Raw genomic sequence first — 25,000 nt, 5'->3', positions numbered from 1 at the left:
TCTGCCAGAAGGCCAGCGCTATTTTTGGCGATTTGATTGCCCAAGCCAAAGACGACGGCGGAGAGGGGACATCAACGGCAACCCCAGAGTTCAAGGCTTCTCATGGGTGGTTCGAAAAATTCCGTAAGCGGACTGGCATCAATTCGGTGGTGAAGAAATTGAAATTACGTAAACTATAAAAAAGTAAAACGAAATGTAAAAATCAAGAAAAGACAAAATAAATTTTATTTTAAGTTTTTTGTAAAGTTAAGTGTTACAGTTTTGTTAATGTGTTTTGTAAAGTTTAGTTTGTTTTTCTGACATTTTTTTATGTGTTTCGTAAAGTTAAGTGTACGTATCTGCCGTTTGTCCTCCTCCTCCTCCTCTGCCACCACTTTCGGAGATAGCCTCACTCGAAAGGTAAGCTTCGACATTTTACGTTACAGTAATAATATTTCTTGTACACTAATATACACTTTATTTACAGGTTTAGATTTTTATTCTTAATTTAGGTATTGAATGGTCCAAATTGTTGTAGTATTTCATTGTTTATAGGTCAATTTAGCTTTATTATGAAATTTAATGGGGTGTTTTTGGAGGGCTTGGAACGGATTAGCCATTTTACATGTAAAATGTGTTCCAAGATACGAAAAACTCATTATACGAAGGCTGCCTCGGAACGGATTAATTTCGTATCGAGGTACTACTGTATATATATATATATATATATATATTATATATATATATATATAATATATATATATACTATATATATATATATATATAATATATATATATATATATATATAGATTTATATATAATATATATATATATATATATATATATATATATATTATAAAGATATATGCCACAAGGAAAAATAAACAACGGAGTATCCATGAGATCTTTCGACGTTCAAACATCCTTTACTTAGCAGATGAACTGACATACATGAGGAAATAACAATACAAGAAGAGTCGTTTAACTGACAGATAGGGATTATACAGAGATTAGCACCTAGAATGTGACACACCTGGAAGATTAGTAACCTTCCCAAACAAGCATAAACAATGGGTACAATTCAAGGAGAAAGCATTAGCATAATATATAAAATTCCATGTGTGGATTGTCCCTCATTTTATCTTGGACAGTCGAGCAAGGGCTTAGAAGTAAGGTTAAGGCAGCATAAATATTCTGTAAAAACTTGGCAAACATCTAATGCAATATTCATTCATTTTAGTGAAAACAACCACCAAATAAATTGGAATGGTAGTTCAGTAATTGCAAGGTCAAAAGATGTCTTATCACGAAATCTTTTAAAATCTGCTTTAATACAACTTACTTCTCATTGTAATTTCAACATTAATCGTGACCTGTTTCATTTAGATCCTTGTATTTGTAACATGTTTAAGAATGACCTCAAAGATATAATTACAGATTTAATAAAAAATTAGTTGCCTTATAGATATCTTTGTTGTAATGTATGTTTTATATGTATTGTGAATATGTTTTTGTTTACCAAAGTTCTGAATAGCTGTCACCTATAATCCTTTAAGTGTCTTGTCCTTGTGTCTGAGATGTTTGTCTTAATCCTTTAATTGTACCCATTGTTTATGCTTGTTTGGGAAGGTTACTCATCTTCCAGGTGTGTCGGATTCTAGGTACTTATCTCTGTATAATTCCTATCTGTCAGTTATATGACTCTTCTTGTATTGTTATTTCCTCATGTATGTCACTTCATCTGCTAAGTAAAGGACGTTTGAACGTCGAAAGATCTCGCGGATACTCGGTTGTTTATCTTCCCTCGTGGCATATATCTTTATTTCTGGGTTCGACCTGTGTCGGCCGGTGAAATGTTCCTGTAGCACACATTTCTAGGCATAAGTAGATGCTAAATATACCAGAGAAAAAAGCTATATGGAATGCTGGAGTTACTACCTCCAGCTCGCTCACCCCCATAGGGTGTCGGTATAGCACAAGGGCGAGTGGAAGCCACTACCACAGATGCTTTGCCAATTAGAAGTCTCCTCTCAAAATCCCTCTCTAGATAGGTGCCGTTACAACGTCTACCTTCCGCTTGCTACTACTACTACCTCAGCCCAAAACCTTCTTTCCTGGTTTAGCACTTCTCGTGTCTGCACGTGCCGTTTTTCGCTGTTCCCAGGAAGTGTTTTTTGGCGAAGCATGTTTTCTCAAGATCTCCAAGCTTCTTCATCTAAGTTGAGTACAGGCGGTCCCCGGGTTACGACGGTTCCGGCTTACGACGTTTCCGAGGTTACGACGCTTTTCTTAAATATTCAATGGAAAAATCCGTCCTGGGTTACGACGCTTGTTCCGAGGTTACGACGCTGACGCTTCCGACGCTCCGAGTTAACGAAGCTTTTAAAAAACGCATACTTTGATAAAAATCCTTTATAGTTTAGCACAGTATATTAGTAAAATAAGTTTCTGGTTAGATTACAACAAAAATTTGAGGTTATGATGATTTTCGACACTTTTTATGTCGTATTTTTTCGATGTTTTTTAGTGACAGTCCTCATATGCGGAACTAGTTTCCGAGCGAATGAATACATACTAGCTTGCGGTGCACAAAGTTTACATATAACAGTCCAAAAGCGCAAATAATGAAAAAATCATTGCTTGTTTCCAGTAATAATAACAAATTCCAAGTATCCAAAGAGAGACATTATCCAGTAATTTGATCAGAGAGAGAGAGAGAGGAGAGAGAGAGCAGCGAGAGAGAGAGATGAGAGAGAGAGAGAGGCATCTTCCGACGCTCCTAGTTAAGGACAGATAAGTGTTGTTTCATTAAACGGCCTCTGACTCATGCCAGTAAATGTTTTGTTGATACTAATAATATAAGCCTATTTAAGATACGTTTACTTTTTAATTAGTCTATATGATACGTAAATAGTAATCAACTGTTCTTGTAGCCCTCAAGATTTGGCAAAATCGAAGTATCCAAAGAGAGACATTATCCAGTAACTGGAACCTTGACATACGAATTTAATTTGTTCCGTTACCATCGTCGTATATCAAAACAGTTGTATCTCAAAGCATTTTTTCCCATTAAAAATAATGTAATATGTATTAATCCGTTCTAGCGGTATGAAACCACACCTAAACACAGCTAAATTACATATAATATACACAATTTATACACAAATAAACGAGTAATAACACACATAATGATAAAATAACATAGCAATGTGATAAATGATAATAAATGTTAATAAAATCAATTAAAAAAGAAAGAAAGGAATTTTACTTGCCACAACGAAAGATGACGTGAGGCCAGCAGGGGGAGGAGGTAGGGAAGGGTGGCAGGGAACGATTTGTTCTCTTTTTATTTACGTATGTACACTAATAACTACGTAATAAACACAAATGAAATAACAATGCTAAACTAATTTTTATTTATTTTTTTAATCAGTTCGTAGTTTAGAAATAATGGTGAGGCCTTTGGAAGGTTTTTATAGCTTCCTTCTGCTTGATGATCGTGGATATTGTAGAAGGATTTCGACCATACTCGTTTGCCAAATCGACGATACGAACGCCACGTTCATGCTTTGCTATAATTTCATGTTTTGCTTCCATCGAAATCATTTTCTTGGGTTTCTTCTTATCACCTGCTTTGTCTTTAGCTTTGAGACCCATGGTTAATAATAAAATAGACAAAATAACACGAAAAATAGGCGCAAATACAACGAACTAAACAACGACGTGTTAACATGCAGCACCAACAAACAAACAGACTGAACGCCATTTATCGGTCGCCTATACAACTAACACTCGTTGCAAAATCGTATCTCAAATATTTCGTTGTATATCAAAGCTTGTATTTTCGAAAATTTTTTGTTGTATCTCAAAACATTCGTATATTAGGGCAATCGTATGTCAAGGTTCCAGTGTAATTTGATCAGAGAGAGAGAGAGAGAGAGAGAGAGAGACGCCTTGGCGGCAACAATGGTCTCGGGGATTGACGTAATGTTTATTTTCTGAACAGATAGGACAGAGAAGTGTTCGTTTCATTAAATGGCCTCTGACTCATGGCAGGAAATGTTTTGTTGATAATAATATATAAGCCTATTTAAAGATACGTTTACTTTAATTAGTCTATATGATACGTAAATAGTAATCAGCTGTTCTTGTAGCCCTCAAGATTTGGCAAAATCACTCCAGGTTGAACATAAAACTTCAAGAATGTAGTGTCACCAGAGGATTACAATAGTTTTTACCTTCAAGAACTAGCATTCTTTTATGAAAAATAACTCCCAGGTTGTACATAAAACTACAGGAAAACAACATGTAGTGTAACCAAAGGATTACAAACTAGGTTTTTATAACTTTTTATTAGTTTAAGACATATTTCCAAGCGTCGTTCCGGCTTACGACGATTTTCGGCTTACGACGCGTCTCAAGAACGGAACCCCCGTCGTAACCCGGGGACTGCCTGTATTCCATTATCGTTTTTGAATCTCGTGGGGGCACGATGCATCCGATTTTGGCCCTTTATTTAAGTCCTTTTGTCCTCATGAGCCGGGTATGACTCTCTTTTGATCCGCCAATTTGGGTGCATGACTGACGGCATGCGTGATTATTTCAGTTTTTATCTCGTGATGTATTTTGTCCACTGTTTAGCACTTCACTAGTTAGGCTACTGTTTTCGTATTCTTTTTCATTATTCTCGCTCCTGTCGATTTCTGGAGCCTTATTTTTACGGGTTTTATCCTTACGTTATTAGCCTATTATAGGGCCCATCTCGCTCCTGACGTATTCTGAGGCCTTCTTTTTTACGATTATCTTACATTTTTAGCCTTTTGGGGCACCTTTTCGTTAGCCTCAGCCCCTCAGGAGCGTGTTAGTTCCCCTTCGTGCGTACGGTTATATGCTTCATACATTATGCGCGAGTATTGTGTTTTTTGGAATTCTAGGCTAGCCTAGCAGAACGCCAGTTATTGTTGGAGAGGAAGATTCCTCTTTCTTTTGCGGTACTCATGCATGTATATTTCTTGTGTAGTTTTCGATTATGGTCAGTAACTCACTTGATTATATGCACTTTTGTGATAAACTATTCATATAATTGTTTTACTTTTGATGAGGTTGGAAGTTCTTCGTGATGTCCTTCCCTGGCATATCCGACCAGACCTAGGCTAGGTTTTGGAGGGTAGGCCAGGCGATCTTGTATATCCCTCCACCCTTGTGGCCCCTTTTACTGCCACCCAACCAGGCAGATGTTTGCTTGGAGGGTGGTCCAGGACAGAGTGTCTCTCTCTTGTCATGCTTGTAGGGCCTAGACCTATCGTACCTGACCAGATCGGAAGATTCGATTTTGGAGGATTGAGTTAGGATCTATCCGTCCTCTTCATGACGTCCTTTTTCGGGGCCATACTAGCCTACCTGACCGGATCTGTACCGATCTCGGAGGGTTAGACTGGGATCTTAGCTGGGTGCGTTACTCTCTCTCCTCCTTCCCCCAACCCCCTTTTCGCAGTTCTTCCAGTAATTCCTCATCAATTATTATATGAATTGTCTTTGTTGAGTGTAGCCTGGGCCATTGCCCCCTTTAGGGTGTCAGTTGGGCTACTGTCTTCTGCCCCCTTTAGTGGTAGGCTAGTTTACGGCTTCCGAGAGGTGGTTTTTCACTGATCAGTTGCTGTGGCCAGGCGATCACAACTCTTCCACTCTCCTCCAGACACTCCTCTCCCCCCCCCAACCCCCACCCCTGTCCTGGACACGTTCCGGCGCTGCCTAGTTAGCTCACTGCCCAAGTAATCTTACCGATGAACGACAGCTAGAGCGTAGAGCTTAATCCAGGGGATTAGTCGGAGGAGATTAGGTGATTAGTAGATTATGTAATCTCTATTGGTATGTCTCCGGGCCCGTGTGTTTTCTGGCGAGGTGGGGTCTACCATCACACCTGCCAGTAGGCTATATGCTGGATTGTACGTACCACTGTTCCGCCGCTCTGTTTTCCGTACTCCTCTATGTTATCGCTGCTTCCCCACTCCAGTGGGGGCGGAACTGGGCTTAGAGCTGTGTTTCTATTAACTTGGAACTGCTTCTCTTCTCCGGTGCGATCAGACTCAGGCCTAGGTTTTACCTATTTTCCATGTTCTGCTCATATCAGCCCAACCCCGCCGGTTTTAGCAGTTGTGATAACGAGATTATGGATTCTGGAGTAGGCGGAGACATTCAGAGATTAATGTTGAGAAAATTTGTTATGTAGCATCTGTTGGTATGTCTCCGGGCCTGTATTTATTCCGGCGAAGTGTGGTCTACCATCACACACGTCAGAAGGTACACACCGGAGTTCTATGTACCATTGTTCCCGCCGCTTTGTTTTCCATCTTCTATGTTATCACTGCTCCCCACTCCGGTGGGGGCGGAACTGGGCTCAGAGAATGCGCCTACAAATGGTTAGGTTTCGCTACTCTACTCTGGTGCGATCATACTCAGGCTTAGGTTTTGCCTTATTCCCCTGTTCTGCTTGTATCAGGCCCTCTCCGCTGGTTATAGCTTTGACAATACCCAAGTATGGATTCCGGAGCAGGCGGAGACATCCAGAGCTTTATTAATAACAAGCAAGTTGAAGATTATACTCGAAATTGCCTTTAGCTGGTTAAATATCTAGTTGAAGTGTACTCATACCGCCGGAATTAACTCCGGCAGCATTATCTGACGATACTCATTTATCTTTTAAACTTATAGATGGTCCAATGCCAGGAGATGGGTTGTCCGGCCGTCCTGTACAAGCCGTATGGGCATGAGGTCTGCCGGTCTCATGCCAACTGCGCCATCCACTTGGAGGGACGCGCGGTCTGGCACCTGGAAGCCTGCACAGTGTGTTACGACCTAGTTAGGATTGTAACTGATGAGTTGGTAGGTAGCATACTCGCCTCATTGTTACCCTGAATTTTATGTTACACATTTCGTTTGGGAAAATTCCCCAGCATTGGGGAACCTAATTTGGTTATTTCTTACAGGTTGATCTGGCGCTCAAGACCTGGGTAGGGGGATTGGTAGAAACGTGCGAGCCGGCCAACCCTACGTGCTGTCGGAGGAGTTGTGCGCCCTCCTCTACCCCAATGCCCCAGTTTCGGCAGCAGTACTGGCGGGAGTAGCGGCTCCCATCATTGAGCGTATCCGCCAGGAGACCCAAGCCCCCCAGGAGGACCAAGAGGGCTTGTGTGACGTTGTGACAGAGGAGGTGGCCCCCATCAGCCTGCACCGAGAGCCTATGGCCACTGAGGAACACGACATAGGTAGGGAGGTAAGTGAGGCAGGTAGTCATGGGACTAGTCTACATTTCAGTCCAACTCCTCCTTCCTTTCAGGGCTTCCCTGTGAAGTCCACTTCCACTTGGAATAGGTCGGGCTTGGTAATCCCCAAGGTAAAAACCTTGAAGACGAAGTCCCTGCCAAAGGCAGGTAAACCAGCCAAGCCTTCTCCGGCAGACTCCGCCAGGTCGTCATCGGCTCTCAAGCCTTCGACTTCCTCAGCTAGAGCTACTCCCCCACCCAAGGGGTCGAGAGCTAAGTCTTCCAAAGTCAGACCGGCAGAGTCTGGCTTCGACCAAGAGGCGTTTGTAAATCTTCTCATGTGGAAGATGAGCGAAGTAGTGGACTCGAGACTCGTATCGATGTCCACTCAACTCGCCTCAGGTCTAGAGACATCGGGTCAGTCCATCATGTCTCTGACCCAGAGGTTACAGGCCCAGGAGGAATTGTTGACCGGATTCCTCCACTCCGGAAACACACCACAGTCCTTTGCGGTGCCGGACGCATCCAAGCTTCCGCCATTTGAGAATAGCAACCCATGGTGGTTGGCTCTGCATGCCCCGTTTTCAGAGGGCAAGCTTACAATTGAAGGTTGCGGAACCCGACCCGTGGAAGACTATGAGTTCTTCCCGTCGGGCCTACAATTCCCCTTCCCGGGCTACGCTAGACTAGCCGAGGAAGCGTTGGTCTGGGTAGACAAGGTCCCAAAAGAGACAGTTATCTACCCTAGGGATCAGGCTCAGTCGGCATGGGTCTGCACCCTCACGGAATGGGAGTGTGTCAACACCAAGTTGACAACCCACAAAGGTTGCTATACCATGTTTGTAGCGCCAGAGGACGTTCCGACTCCTTGCACGTCAAAGATTGCAGAATTGACACTGCAAGCCGGAATGGAGGACAAACCTATGCCTCAGCTAAAAGAGATGGAGGCTACCTCTTTGCTCTTTCCCGGAGACCTAGAGTGTTGGGCTGGCGCTCCGGCAACATTCACGGTGGGCAAACTCGACCCGGAGTGTGCCTCCACACAATTCGGTGAACGTTTGCCTAGAATTCCGAACCTCATGGTCAAGGCGGAATTCGAAACAAGATGCAGACTGAGCAGGTCAATTAACTCAGTCACCACTTGATTTTATAGTGGCTAGACGAGCCTGCAGGTAGCATGTCTTTGCTTATGCTTCCATCAGGCATGAGCCGAACAGGCTCATAAAGGTGTCGATCTGGGGTGCCAACCTCTTTCCTGAGGACATGGTTAACAGCGTCCTCAGCGAGGCGGCTAGAGCTAACCAGAACCTTCGTGTCTGTTGGGGACTTCCTTTCAAAAGGAAGTTCGAGACCCCCGGACCACAATCGAAAGGTAGGAAAAGGCCTAGGAAGTATGAGCCTTTCCAGACCTCTCAGTCTCAGACAATAGTGCAGGCAGTTCCTGTCTCCCAGATCAACAAGCGTTCAATATCTAAGGCACAGCCACAACAACAGTTTGTTCTGCTGCAGAGTCAACCTACTCAACAGCCTTCGAGTTCGGCCACCCTTGTAACTTACCCAGCTTTCAACGCCTCCTTTGAATCACAAGAGGCATTTCGAGGCTTTAATAGACACGCAAGGAGTAGCAGAGCCAGAGGTGCCTTCCGACAGAGAGCTGGCTCTAGAGGCAGAGGCTTCAGAGGAGGCAGGGGAAGTAAGACCTCAACCAGTCAATGAGGCTCTGCAGGTGGGCGGGAGACTGTACCTCTCCGGGAACCATTGGACCTTCAGTTCGTGGGCCCACAGTATTGTATCGAAAGGTCTGGGGTGGAAATGGAAGAAAGGGCCTCCTCCACCAGTCAGTTTTCACCAGTTTCCAATGACAGTCACCTGAAATTTCAAGGACAGCTGTTCAGTGTACCAAAGAAGGACTCAGACAAATGAAGAGTGATTCTGGACCTGTCCCATCTCAACTCATACATTCAATACGACAAGTTCCGCATGCTGAACGTCTTGCAGGTGCGGACCTTACTTCCTCGTAGGGTCGTCACCACCTCTATTGATCTTACAGATGCTTACTATCATGTACCGATAGCAAGAAACTTCTCTCCATACCTAGGCTTCAAACTAGGAAAACAAGCTTACTCGTTCAAAGTCATGCCATTCGAGCTCAACATAGCGCCCAGAATATTCACCAAACTAGGAGAGACAGTGGTTCAAGAGCTAAGAGCTCAAGGGGTAATGTTAGTAGCTTACCGAGACGACTGGCTCATTTGGGCAACCAACGACGAGGAATGTCGCAAGGCAACAGCCAAAGTAATAGAATTCCTAGAATACCTGGGTTTCCAGATAAACAAGGAAAAGTCCCGTCTCATTCCGGCATCTCGCTTTCAATGGTTGGGAATTCAATGGGACCTAACCCCACACAAACTCTCTCTCCCGCCAAAGAAGTGCAGAGAGATAGCAAAAGCTACGAGACAATTCCTCAAGAACAAACGGGCTTCTCGTCGTACCCAAGAGAGAATTCTAGGTTCTCTCCAGTTTGCCTCAATAACAGATGTTCTGTTGAAAGCCAGACTGAAGGATATTAATCGGGTTTGGCGGAAAAGAGCCAACAAAAAGTTCAGACACAAAATCTCCTTGATTCCGCCGATATTAAAGAAAAGACTCCGTCCATGGACGGAAGTCCGGGGTCTCTCCAAATCAGTACCACTACAATTTCCCCCGCCGTCTCTGATAGTCCACACGGATGCCTCTCTGAGCGGTTTGGGGGGCTACTCCCAGTACAGGAAGGTTCAAGGAACGTGGTCGAAAACATTCTGCCTGTTCCACATCAACGTCCTAGAGGCAATGGCCATTTTGCTGACCTTGAAACGTCTAGCTCCAGTCAAGAACATTCGTGTAAGACTAGTCTTGGACAGCGCAGTGATAGTTCATTGCATAAACAGAGGGGGCTCCAAGTCGAGCAAAATAAATCATGTAATGATTGCGATATTTTCGTTGGCAACGAAAAATCATTGGCACCTGTCAGCTACTCACCTGGCAGGAGTACAGAATGTCATTGCAGACTCACTATCCAGAACAACTCCGCTGGAGTCGGAGTGGTCCTTGGACACAAAATCATTCCATTGGATTTGCCAACAAATCCCAGGCCTTCAGGTAGACCTGTTTGCCATGGAGTCCAATCACAAACTTCCGTGTTATGTGGCTCCCAATCTGGATCCTCTAGCTCACGCCACAGATGCAATGTCCATAGACAGGAACAATTGGCAGAAGATTTACATATTTCTGCCAATAAACCTCTTGATGAAAGTTCTGCTCAAACTCAGATCTTTCAGAGGACAGGTAGCATTGGTAGCACCCAACTGGCCGAAGAGCAATTGGTTTCCTCTTCTACTAGAGTTGAATCCCCGTCCCAGACGGATTCCCAACCCAAAACTGACTCAAATAGTACAAACTCGGACTGTGTCAGCTTCCTCAAGAATTCTGAATGCCCCAACTTTATGGACTTCACGAAGTTTGTGGCACAGAAGGATGCTAGTATTGACCCACTAAACATCCTGTTCGTGGAGTCAGACAAAAGAGAATCAACACTCAGGCAGTATGATTCAGCAGTAAGGAAGTTAGCCATCTTTCTAAAAGAATCAGATGTCCAGGAGATGACTACGAATCTGGGGATTTCATTTTTTAGAACTGTTCGAAAAAGGCCTAGCTGCTAGTACCATTACTACGACTAAATCTGCCTTGAGGAAGATATTTTAGTTTGGCTTTAATATTGATATGACAGATTCGTACTTCTTGTCTATCCCTCGAGCATGTGCTCGTCTGAGACTGGTGGACAGTCCTCACACGGTCTCCTGGTTTTTAAAACGATGCACTGAGGTTGGCTTCAGATACTGATAATGAATCATGCTCATATATAACCCTTCTCAGGAAAACATTATTTTTAATGAGTCTGGCCTCAGGCGCCAGAATATCTGAACTGTCGGCTCTCTCTAGAGAACCAAATCATATTGAATTCCTCCCGTCAGGAGAAGTTCTACTCTCCCCAGATCGGAAATTCCTAGCAAAGAATGAAGACCCACAAAACAGGTGGTCTCCATGGAAGATTGTACCTCTCCCACAGGACCCATCATTATGTCCTATCGTTACATTAAAATCTTAACTGGGCAGAACTTCTAAAAGGTCTTCAGGTCCTCTTTTTATTAGAGAAAAAGGTGGAACCATTTCCTTGAAGGGAATCAGACAACAAATTCTTTATTTTATTAAACAAGTCAATCTGGATTCAGTCCCTCATGTCCATGATATCCGGGCAGTGGCTACCTCAGTTAATTATTTTCATAATATGAACTTCGAGGATCTTAAAAAATATGCGGGTTGGAAATCCCCGACAGTATTTAAATGCCACTATCTGAAGAATTTAGAGGCCCTTAAATATTCGGCAGTGGCTGCAGGGAGCATTGTCTCCCCTGATATGGCCTAGTTTTTGTAACTATATTTGTATTCTATTATTTTGCTATTATTTTTTCCTTTTGATACTCGCTCTCACCTACCTGCCTCGCTTGTAATCCCTGCCTTTCTGCCTTATGTCCCGGTCTGGATTGCTCATCAACCAACTCCTGGACATGTACATAGTTCATAATTATTTGTTTTTTTTGTGTGTTCATTACCTGTGGTTTTTCCCAGGATAGTATGGATTTGGTCATATTTGGTACTTTTTTTACCATTTGTAACTTACTATTCTTACATTGGTTATTAAAACATAATTTTAAGAAGAAAATTTTTTATTTTCCTTATACTATATCTAAATTTTATGGTTTACCAAGCTTGTATGGCCAATTCTCTGATTCATCGGCCGACACAGGTCGAACCCAGAAAAGAGATTTCGACGAAGGAAAAATCTATTTCTGGGGGAAGACCTGTGTCGCCCAGTGAACCCATCCCTCTTTTCTCCTGGTCCCCCGCCCTTTAGCTGGCCCAAGCTTGGGTGCGTATTTCAGGAATGACGGTTTCGGGCAGAGGTAGTACTAGTAGTAGCAAGTGGAAGGTAGACGTTGTAACGGCACCTATCTAGAGAGGGATTTTGAGAGGAGACTTCTAATTGGCAAAGCATCTGTGGTAGTGGCTTCCACTCACCCTTGTGCTATACCGACACCCTATAGGGGTGAGCGAGCTGGAGGTAGTAACTCCAGCATTCCATATAGCTTTTTTCTCTGGTATATTTAGCATCTATGTATACCTAGAAATGTGTGCTACAGGAACATTTTACCGGCGACACAGGTCTTCCCCCAGAAATAGATTTTTCCTTTGTCAAAATCCCTTTTATGGATTTATCACGTTCCTAACTTTCATGATTCAGTTATAAATTTATATATACATACATATATATATATATATATATATATATATATATATATATATATATATATATATATATATATTTTATATATATATATGAATGTATGTATGTATGTGTGTGTGTGTGTGTGTGTGTATGAATATATATATATATATATATATATATATATATATATATATATATATATATATATATATATATATATATATATATATATATATATATATATAAATAGTATGTATGATGTATGTATAGTACTGTTAATCTTCTTAAGCACAAAGATGTAATTCCGTTGTATTCCACATAGGAAAATGAAAAAGGTATGTGTCAGAAAATGCCCAACAGTTTCATCCTCCAATGGACGTTCCAAGAAGAGGTCCATTGGAGGACGAAATTGTTGGGCATTTTCTGACACATTTTTTTCATTTTCCCATGTGGAATACAACGAATATGATATGTATGTATGTATGTATGTTATGTATGTATGTATGTAGTATGAATATATATATATATTATCTACTATATATATATATATATATATATATATATATATATATATATATATATTCATTAAAAACAATTGCTTTAGTAACATCAGTAAGTTTCTTATAGGTATCTTCATACCAATGGATTTTTCAGTCTCACTCTTCAATTTCTGGTGAAAAATAAGCAGACTTCCTTCTTCCATATATTGAATTTTGCTGCAACAGCTGTTTCCCCATATGGTATTACCAAGCGACTACTGACTTACAATCTGGCCTTTCGGCCTATTTATATCATTATCATTATTATGTGGGAAGACTGACTTTGAGGTATGGGTACAGGTTGGTTAAGGGATTAACAGATTAACCATTCTGGGCATTGTTTTGGTTACAAAGAACATGAAAACATGAACGACAACAAAAAGTGAAATGTTAAACATGAGGGTAAGTAATATTCAAGATATAATATACCATGTGCTAGGGTTTCAATAAATAAGTATAAAATTTGGTATATGTTACATGTTAGTGTGCAGATACAGAATTACAAAACTACATTCAGAAATACAATAATAAATACAGAAATACAAAAATAATATTTTATAGCGTATGTAAAGTTACAAATAAACAAGTGTCTGTGTACAAATAAATGTGTATAATAAAATTTGAGTGTGTGTGTGCGTCCAAATGGTCTATGCTGATTAACAGCTGGAGGTTTGTGTTGGGTGGGGCCTCAGCAGATTGAGCAAGCATGTTACTTGGCCTTCATTGGGTACTCTTGTATCCACTGAGGGGCATATGTGCCAGGTGGTTTAGGGCATGCTGTCTGGTCCATTTGCATTTTTCATCAGAAATTGACAAACGAGAATTGGAAAAACTCCTTCTGTCTTAAGATACTTGCAAGAAACTTATTGATGCAACCATAGCAATTGCTTTTAATGAAAATTGTATAAGAGAAACACTATGCTCTAAAAGTGTGTATATATTAAATATATATATACATATATCATATATATATATATATATATATATATATATATATATATATAAATATATATTATACACACTTTTAGAGCATAGTGTTTCTCTTATACAATTTTCATTAAAAGCATTTGCTTTAGTTGCATCAATAAGTTTCTTGCAAGTATCTTAAGACCGAAGGAGTTTTTCCAAGTCCCTGGTCAAGCGAGGGGCCTCCGTTCCGACAGCTTAATGATAAGTGAAAAAAGCCGATAGCTGAAAGTTGGCACCGATAACTGGTTAATGGTGCCTCTGTTAGGTCTAACATCAATGGCGCCAATGACTGGAAATGGTGGAATTTGGCACCAAATATTTTTTGGTGCTAGAAAAAAACCATAAAATCTATTGCCAATAACTGGCCTTCAGTTTTACTAGGACTGCCTATATATATATATATATATATAATATGTATATTCTATATATATATATATATATATATATATATATATACTATATATCTATAATATTTTATATATATGTATATATATATATATATATTATATATTATGTACCTATATATATATATATATATATAGATATATATATAATATATATATATATAATATATTATATATATGGATATGTATATATGTATATATTGTATATTATTGTATATATCTATATATATATATATATATATATATGAAATATACTATATATAAGATATATATATATCTATATATTAATAATCTATATATATATCTATATATATATATATCTTATATATATATCTATAATAGATATATTATATAATTATATTTATATATATATATATATATATATATATATAGATATATATATGATATATATATATATAGATATATATATATTATATCTATCTAATCTATATATATATATATCTAATAATATATCTCTATATATATAATATCTAAAAATATTAATAATATTCTATATAGTATTCTAGATATATCTAATTCTATTATATATATATAATATCTATATATTATATCTATCTATTAATATATATAATCTAGATACTATACTATTCTATATTATATCTATTATAGACTATATATCTATATATATATATATCTATATATATATATAATAATAATATATATATATAGATATAGTATAATATCGATATTCTATATATATCTATATAATTATATATCTATTGATAATAATCTATATTATATAATTCTATAATATATATCTAATTAGCTTATTATATATCTAAGGATATATATATATTAATCTATATATAATATCTATATCTATATATATATACATATATATATATATATATAATATATATTATTATAATTTATATAGATATCTATATATATAGATATATATATATATATAATATCATATTATATAGATATTCGATATATATATATATAATATATATAATATAAATCTATATATATATTATTAATTATATTATTATATATATAATAGATATATATTATTATATATATATATAATATAATATATATATATATAATATATATATAGATATATAATATATGATATATAAATAAATATAGAAAATTATATATATCGATATATATTAGATATAATATATTAGATATATATATATATATATATATATATATATATATATATAGATACATCATACATACATACATACATACATACATACATACACACACACACACACACACACACACACACACACACACACACAGGCAGTCCCTGGTTACTGGCAGGGGCTCTGTTTCAGAAGGCTGTTTGAAATATGAAACAAATGTCCCCACGAAGACAAAGGGAATCAAGATAATTTCTTCCAGCTACTAAAAAAATTCCCTTTTTTCAAATTTTCTTCAATTAATGTGTTCACAAGGTAAATTAAGAATGTAAAGAATTAAAACAGTATGTTATATGGAGTAAAATGTTTGGAAAATTTTGTTTGTGTGTGATTTACTGATTTACAAACTGTTAGGTGAAAATGGTGCACAGCTGGCTGAGGGATGGAGTGAGGAGAGATGGGAACCCTTTGAGGAAACTAAAATGTTCGCAGTAGGCAAAGTTTGATAGCAAAATCAATTTTATTCACATTTTACAAGGATAATCAAAGGAATTGATAGTGTGTGTCTGGTTGTATCTGTGAGAAAGAGAGAGAGAGAGAATAACCAGTGTGTATGATTGTTGACGAGTTTACACTTGGATCTTAAGTGCATGAAAGAGATTAATTATGCCACAATACTTCAACTTACTGTTGGCAGATGGCAGAATTTATTTATATATATATATAATTATGAGGATTTTGCAAACAAATAAATAAGTAAAGAATGCAAGAAAGGAAAGAGAGATTAAATAACTGTTCACAAGAAAGTCGTTTAAACAAACAATCAAAGGCATGCAGAAGCTGAATGCAGCACCAGTGTTTTTATTATGGAGCTGAGTTACTTTTGCAGTGTAGAAAATCGTAAAAAGCAATTATCTCTAGATAGGCATTTCACTGTAGCAAAAAGAATTGATTTGGGCAAATCAAGTGTAAGTGAAAGAAACTGGCAAATAATCATCCCATCCCAGCTGGCAAGTCAGTAGAAAGCAGATTTATGGCACCATAATGCTCCAAGTTCTGGTTATTGTCACCATAAAGGGGCGGATAATAGAGTTATGGCCCCATAACGCACCTAACAGAGGCGCCCTCAACCAATTAGTGGCGCCATATCATCATAAATCACCGAGTTTTAATTGCAGTTTTCACTTATCAGCACCCCGCTGAGAACGGAGCCCCCTCTCATAACCGGGCACTGTCTGTGTATGTATGTTTATATGTATGTGTGTATGTTTGTGTGTGTGTGTGTAGTTTTTTCATTAACAAGATATTTTGCATGTAACTTAGAAATGAAATTTCTTAAACTGTAGGAATTTGAATGTGCTACAAAAAAAGTTTATTTTATATATATGAGGAAAATTGAATGGTCATCTTAAACTAACATATGTTAAGGTATTCTCCATTCTATCTTTATAACTGTTAATATTTTAATATTTAAGGTAGACTTGGTGATATCAAGAATTTTACTACAGATGAATTTGTATTTTTTGGCTAACAGGACTACGTACAAGAAGTATGTTTTATGAAGTTTTGAATTGGTAGAAAGAATTGTTCTCTGCTTTTGTTATGCTTGTTACAGATAACAAGTGCAGCACTGTATAGCAATGTACGACATAGAACTTGTACTTGCTTAATGGTCTTACCTGTTGACTAACGCCAAGTGATAATAGATGTAGTAGACTTTCCAAATATTAGTCATTTTAGATAGCTAATGAAAGTTTGCATCAAGCTGGAGTAATTAGTATTAGAGTAATTAGTGTGAAAAAAGTGAGGAGATTAGTCAACTTCATAAGTACATTATGTAGTTAATTACAGATGTATTATAAATCACTTTGCATTTTGCTTTATCATTAAATTAGTGTTCTTTAGTAATTATTCCATGTCACTTCATGGATTGTAGAAGTGTAGAAATATTCTTTTATACTATATGTATGCAGCCATCTGCCTTTGGGAAATATGGATAATTGTGTTTTTTTGCTTATATCCTTGATGAATCTAACAGTAAGTACTGTTTTTTCAAGTGCAGTGTGCTCTCACATTATTTACATTCATGTTAGAATTTACATAAATGGAAGGACTATTACATCGTGTTATCAGTTTTAACAGGATGTGGCTTAAGAATAGGTAACATTTGGTCAATGAAGAATAAGCAAATGAAGATTTTCCATGAAGCTTTTATAAGTTAAGTATCATTTGAACAGGTTAGGTAAGATTTTGGTATTACACTGTGAGTAATTGCTAATATCTTTTGCACTTCTCTTATTACCTCTTCATTGGGACAGAACAGGTATATTAAGGTATTATGGATACGTATATTAGAAAAATTTTTATGTTGGAATTTTTTGTTAAGATTTAGTTTTACAAAGGGCAAATTTGGATTTATCCAGCACTTAAGAAATTATGAGGGATGATCACCTTTGAACTAGCATTTCATCAACAACAAATAATAATCAATGTGGAAGTTTGGAATAATATTTGCTCATGTCCTTTAACTTTTCCAGGATCAGTTGTTAAGATTTTGATATGTGTAAGTTGTTTTTCATTTACTAATATCATTTAATGCGATAGATCAAAGGGACATGCTCAAATAGATGTAGTAATTAGAATAAGTACAGTACTTCCTTTTCTGTCCCAGAATGTTCATATCCGTCTTTAGATACTTGGATTCGTAATAGATGTATATATTCATAATTGCATTGAAGGCTACCTTTATCAGACCAGAAAATTGTTGGGTTGATGTTGCCAGTAAATTTTCTGCACATAGCAAATAGTTTCCTTTCGACTGTAATGTCAAACAGCCTTCTGCCTCTTAGAATTTTGTGTTATTAAGTTTAACCATAGCGAAGCATTTTTCCTCTATAACTATTACATCTAAGTATGCATGTGTATCTATATAGTATATTATATATATATATATATATATATATATATATATATATATATATATATATATATATATGTGTATATATATATATATAGTGTATATTATATATATATATATATATATATATATATATATATATACACACATACATACATACATACACATATATACATACTAATTCTCTTTGTACTCACTAATTGTTTCCTAGTTCCCGAGTATATAACATTCAGCGTTAGAGATCGTCTGTAATACTCTCTCATCTTGCTCAAATGCTGTGATTATAGATAGAGAGATATACTATATAGTTTGTCAATGCTCTCTGAGGCCCCTCAGTACCTAAAAGAACCTCTTATGCAATATCCTTCCCCTTGCACCTGTTCTTTAGATATTTGACTAGCCATCTATTCAGCTCACTCACTGATAGAGCAAGTCACATCCTAAATGTTTCTATCATTATTATGTTTGGAGCTCGCTGGAGCCCAGCGCTGCTGTCTTCCCTACTCTCTGCTGTCTCTCCTACTGCTGTCTGCCCTGCTGCTGTCTGCCCTGCCCCCACCTGGAGTGGACAAACCGGTCTCAATGGATGGGTGGCTGTGTCATGTCTCCCCTACTGTCATCCTGGGAGGCCAAACAAGATCCACTGGATTTTACTATTATAAATACCCTAATAATTTTATCTACAGTACTAAAGGCATAGGGTTTTTATGAAGTGCAAGTAAGGGTGTGAAGAAATATCTTTACGACCACTGAATTTAAACCATAATTTTTCCAGTTTAGGACTAGAGTTTTGGGATACATATTGCTGTTTTACGTGAATAATAAAGATGAGTTATAGTTCCTGATTTCTTAGTTTCTAACTTGGATACATAAAAAGTCAAATGTTGATTGATATATAACCTAGATCATTTGAATAACAATAGTGAATACTGCCATCACTTCGAGTATCGTCCCTGAATCCATAAGGGAAGCCAATATCCGCTGCGCCATAGAGGAAGTTGTTCCTTTGAGCTAAAACAAATGATTTAAGTAATACCCCGTTTAAAAAGGGCATAAGAATTAGACAAACTCATAAGCAATTAAGAGTGAAGGAGCACTTGGCTATGAACAACTGTTTGAAAACTAAAAACTGCTGTATCATCCAGAAAAGCATAAAATAAGTTTAATTAAAACATTCTAATAGGATACGCGGGATGAACATACAAAAACCTTTATTTAAATTTATAATACAAAAGTGAAAAGGCACCTACACTAGTGAAACAATTTATCACAAACTAAGTAAGAGACATGTACTACAACAATCTAACAACTGTGATAGCAGATCATTCAAAGAATTAATAAATAACTCAGAAAGAATAAAACGAAAGGGCCTCGTTAATGAAATAAGTTTTATATGAGGGAACCATCATTTAAAAAAAAATATATGAGATTTGTTGAGTTTTTAGTTCTCACTTATTTTGGTAATGCTATTTAAGACCTGTAACATGACTATCATGACTTGATGAGTTAGTGGAAAAGAATGCTAACTCTACATATAAATGTATACCTGTATATATAGTAATTACTTTAAGGAAATTTCAAATTCGAAGATTTATTTTCCTGTACTTAACTTCACTGTACATATTGGTCGAAAGACATATTTTTTCAGACCCACGCATTCCCATAATGCTCTCAGAATGACTAAAAAATCCACTGCCATTTTTGTTAAACCTTTTAAAATGGATCTGTGATAACAATTCTGCTGAAAATTTGGGAAGTGTTGTATTTTATGTTTTTGGGTCATTAGAATTCATGGGCTTTATTCGGTTCTTATTGAGAATATTTTGGGATAGGGGGTTAAAAATGACAGGCATATTCATTAAAGCTTTTACGTTAAAGAATTTACAGAAGAACGTTCTACTAATGCGCAAAATGAGCGTTCCTATCCAAAAAATGATGATTACAAAGCACAATATTTCAGGTCTTAGAAATAAGTGCTGGTTAAAAAGTTGATTCCTTAACTATCACAAGCGCTTCAGTGGCGTGGTTGGTTTGGTGTTTGCTTCTCACCTCGGTGGTTGCGGGTTCGATTCTCGGCCATTCCATTGAGGAGTGAGGGATGTGTATTTCTGGTGATATAAGTTCACTCTCGACGTGGTTCGGAAGTCACGTAAAGCCATTGGTCCTGTTGCTGAATAGCAACTGGTTCCATGCAACGTAAAAACACCATACAAACAAACAAACAAACCTTTACAATAAATATAAGTCATCATGTTAACCGAAAGGAGTTCAGTTTATTATTCAGGGACCTGAATAGTTTAATGACCCAATACAGTTTGCAGTGATATGCTAGGAAAATGTTAAAACAGTCATATGCATTTGAACTGGAAAGTTTTCGTGATTAAATATATTAAAGAAAGAGAGAGAGAGAGTGTGTTTATATTTTCTTCTCCAGAACAGGCTGATTTCTTCCGTATGAATGAATGCATTTCACACCCTATTATTAATAAAATGACCAAAGCCAATTTACTTATTTTAATTGTTTCACATTTCTTTTAATGTGGATAGATAGATAAAAAAGAAATGATTAGTCTTGCTGTAGGAAAGTGATTATAAATTGGGGGTTGTTAGATAAGTAATATGTAGTCAAGTAAAAAAAACCGCCTAAGATAACGCGATGGGATTTTGAATTTTTGAGTGATATTTTCTTGGTTTACATTTATTTTATATACTCATCAACCTATCATATATATATATATATAGTAAAAAAAGCATCACCAATAATAATAAAAACACAATCATATTATAATACTGCTATAAAAATTCGTGTTCGCTAGGTATGGAAGACCACGTAAAACCTGAAATGAGGAGACACAAAGGGGCACGCTGTAATGGCGGCTCGGGGCCGAAGCCGTGTGGGGCGACGACCCAGAAAAACCTAAATAATTCGGTAAAAAAGGCCAAAGGCATTCCCTAAATAGTGTCAACCATAATAGCAGTACTTAACTTGGATGCAGAAGCAGATTGACGATCCTTGGTGAAGTAAAATTCCAAAAAGCGAGAAACACAACACAGCAAAAGAAAACACGTGTGCAGTGTAGTAGTGCTGTCAAAGGAATGACGTCACAGGCGCAAGCTACACAGTAGCAGGTAGTGAGCCGTAGGTCGGCTCCCCTATTCTTGAGGTTTTTTGATGTAGGAGAGGCTAATTGGAGAAGGACCCGTGGTAGTGGTTTCACTCGCCCCAGAAACCATACCGATGCCTTTTATAAAGGTGAGCGAGCCAGAATATTCGGGCATTTCCAATTTAGCGGTTCTTTGGTATTATAACAATATTTTACCTTAGAAATAGTGCGAAAGGAACCTATTTCACGGAGCGACATGGCCAAGCCCAGAAATATATATGGACACATATATATATAAATATATATATATATATATATATATATATATATATATATATATATAATATATTATATATATATATACAGTTACCATCCGAGTTACGACCTAGATCCGTTCCGACCAACAGGTCGTATGTCAGAATGGTCGTTAGTCGAAAATACCAGCCAAAATGGCCGACACGTGGATTATAAGTACTCGGTTAAAGTGGAAGATTATACTGTACTCGAGGACATATGATATGAATGTGTTGCATTTTTAAGTAACTTTTTCTGTTTAATAATATTATTGTGTATATACAAGCTGTTTATTTATCATTTTTATGCCTTTTAGTTTCACTTTTATAATTTTATCATATATTTCTGTTGAATAATATTACTGTACATATGTATATACAAGCTGTTTATTTATAATTTTTTATGCCTTTTAGTTTCACTTTTATCATACTTTTTCTGTTGAATAATATTACTGTTGTACTATACGTACAGAAGCTGTTTATGTATTTATCATTTTTATGCCTTTTAGTTTCACTTTTATCATTTTATCATAGAGATATTTTTAATATTATACTGTAGGTGCAATGTATTTAGCTTTTTTTTCAGTTGCTTAGTTGATATACTACGTACATACATCTTAATATAATATGGTTTTAGAAATGAAATATTTATTACTGCAATTGAATTTATTATACAAAAATACAAATGAAGATCAAAATACGAAAATAGAAAAGTTACAGTTCAAAAATAGAACATACAGTACTGTAGTACAAAATAGAAAATACATATGTATGTAAAAAAATAAGCAAAACAACACTCAAAATTAATGTTCACTGGTGCTTGGTTCGACGTCATCAACACTTTCTTCATACGCACGGTCGAAAGAAAGATCAGCTGTTAAGTCAGGTGAGGCAGGGGATGGGGAAGGGGTGGTTACTGCGCTGGCTGATGTAGGGGAGGGGGTGGCTTCGATGCTGGATGAGGCGGGCTTTTGTGTTCGTTTGAGTTTGACAAACATGCTAAGTGTCGTTTGGATCTTCTGCTTTTTCTTTTCATCGTAGATTTCTTTGTATGGCCTCATTACTTCTTGCATAGATCTCTCTATCCGGGCAAACCGTTCAACATTCGGATCCATTCCTTCCAATTTATGCAGTATTGTATTAAGCATTTGTATGGCTTCCGATAATCCCTTTACAGTAAACTTTCGTTCGGGCTCCTCCTCTTCTACAACTTCCTTTTCTTCCTCTCTTCTTTCTTCTTCAGCTTTCCTTTCTTCTTCTATTGCTAACAGTTCTTCATTTGTTAATTCCTCAGGTTCTTCACTTATCAGTTCTTCAATTTCTTCTTCTTCACATCCTAACTCAAGTTGCTTTGCCAAGCTAACAATTTTTCCTCGGACGTTGCTTAATTCCTCTTCGTTATCGAAGCCAACAAAATCTCTGAGGAAGCGTTTGCAGCAGTGTTTCCAAATACCACTTTGGAAACACTGCATCTTTTTCCAAAACAAGGCAGTTTCGTCCACATTAAAAATCTGTTCAGGCAAATATCCTTCTTTCACAATTAGTTTATCAAATTCTTCAACGAATGCCTTAGCAGCAGGCGCATCACTGCTAGCAGCCTTGCCTTTCGTCAGAACATGGTGCACTTGGTACCGATCTCGGAATCGACGAAACCACCCATCACTCGCTATAAACTCCAACGAAGCATATTCTTCACCTCCTTTCTCTTTTAACATTTTAAATAAACTTGTTGCCTTGCTTTGCACTGCTCGCAACATCACTTGCACATTTCTTTGTCTATTATCTTCCAGCCACGTAAATAACAACTTTTCCATGTCTGCTATCGGTCCTTCACGCTGTTTGGTGATAATAGTTGACTTGATTGGGGCTGCTCCTTTCACTGCGTCCTTAATCCTTTCCTTGTCCTTTAGAATGGTGGAGACCGTGGAGTGGGAGAGATGGAGACTTCTGCTTATACAATTAACTTTCATCCCACCTTCATATTTCTTGATTACGTCCATCTTCATCTCCAACGTCAGTGCCTTCCTAGCTTTCTTGGCAGAATTGCATTCTGATGAGTCAGACTTTCTCTTAGGGGCCATGGCAAAGGTGTAATGAAAAAAATGTTCCTGCTACAATGTTACAGTACTGCTACAATGTCTTAGACAGTGAGTGAGGTGGTTGGGATGAGTCTGTCTGGGATGCTGTGCTGCCGGCGCCGTCGTAACTGTCATACCGCGCCGCACGCACTACGCTACCGCGCTGCCAAACAGTAAACGCCGCCAAATATAAAAAATAGACCCCTGTCGGACACTGTCGTAAGTACGGGTGGACGTAACTCGCGCAGGTCGTAACTCGGATGGTAACTGTATATATATATATATATATATATATATATATATATATATATATATATATATATATATATATATATATATATATATACATACATACATACATACATAGTGGTCCCCCCGGATTCGCGGGGGATGCGTACCAGACCCCCCCGTGAATAGTTAGAACCCGCGAATGTTTGGAACCCCTATGAAAATGCTAAAAACAGCCTATTTTGTTAGTTAAAACTCAAGAAAAACCACTAAAAATTTTCATACTTGGTTTTTTTAATAGTTTTATCACAAAAAGTGCATTTTATGATGAAATTCATAAAAAAACAGGAATTTGTGGATATTTATCATATAAAAATACCGCGAATGCGCGAATTTTCCGCGAATAATGCGGGGAAACGTTCCCCAGAGAAATCCGCGAGTGTGTGAGTCCGCGAATCTGGAGAATGCGAAATATATATATATATATAGCGGAACCTCTACATACAAAAAATTCAGGTAGCAAAAGCAAAGATTAAGATTTTTTTTTTTGCTTATATACAAAAATAATTCAGGTTGCGAAAGGGTTAGGTCCAAGATTCAGCCGGGCCACCGAGGACAATTTTAAAACTGGCACGCTGGCAACTCAGTAGACTCGCCACCATCCTTCCGCTCTCCCATTGGTTCCTGATGCTAGTCACCGCCAAAAGATCCTGTTCTCCTATTGGTCAGCATCTGTCCCATCATGCTTCTATGTAAAGGAGTTCCTTGACCAAGAAACGGTCCCA

The 25,000-nt window shown here is 37.5% G+C and overlaps 2 protein-coding genes across 19 annotated transcripts in view; one reads left to right on the top strand and one right to left on the bottom strand.

Annotated features, from left to right (window-relative positions):
• LOC135215372 (uncharacterized) overlaps nucleotides 1-25,000 on the top strand; it is a 331,802-nt gene that overhangs the window by 283,915 nt on the left and 22,887 nt on the right. For 14 of the 18 annotated variants that reach the window (XM_064249949.1, XM_064249937.1, XM_064249943.1 and 11 more), the window contains one exon: nucleotides 17,130-17,144. The exons of the other annotated variants lie outside the window; for them this stretch is intronic. In XM_064249949.1, coding sequence (XP_064106019.1) covers nucleotides 17,130-17,144 — 15 coding nt within the window. The remainder of the gene's footprint in view (nucleotides 1-17,129; nucleotides 17,145-25,000) is intronic. 18 annotated transcript variants of the gene reach the window in all.
• On the bottom strand, nucleotides 20,090-24,419 carry LOC135215307 (tigger transposable element-derived protein 1-like). Its single transcript, XM_064249868.1, has 2 exons — nucleotides 22,729-24,419; nucleotides 20,090-20,192 (listed from the first exon to the last, which is right to left on the bottom strand). The coding sequence occupies exons 1-2, from the start codon at nucleotides 23,988-23,990 to the stop codon at nucleotides 20,090-20,092; spliced, it is 1,365 nt and encodes a 454-aa protein (XP_064105938.1). The 5' UTR covers nucleotides 23,991-24,419.

Source organism: Macrobrachium nipponense, chromosome 5, assembly GCF_015104395.2.
Source record: "Macrobrachium nipponense isolate FS-2020 chromosome 5, ASM1510439v2, whole genome shotgun sequence".
NCBI lineage: Eukaryota > Metazoa > Arthropoda > Malacostraca > Decapoda > Palaemonidae > Macrobrachium > Macrobrachium nipponense.
The sequence above is the reverse complement of the archived record's forward strand: the minus strand, read 5'-3'. Positions and strand labels throughout refer to the sequence as shown.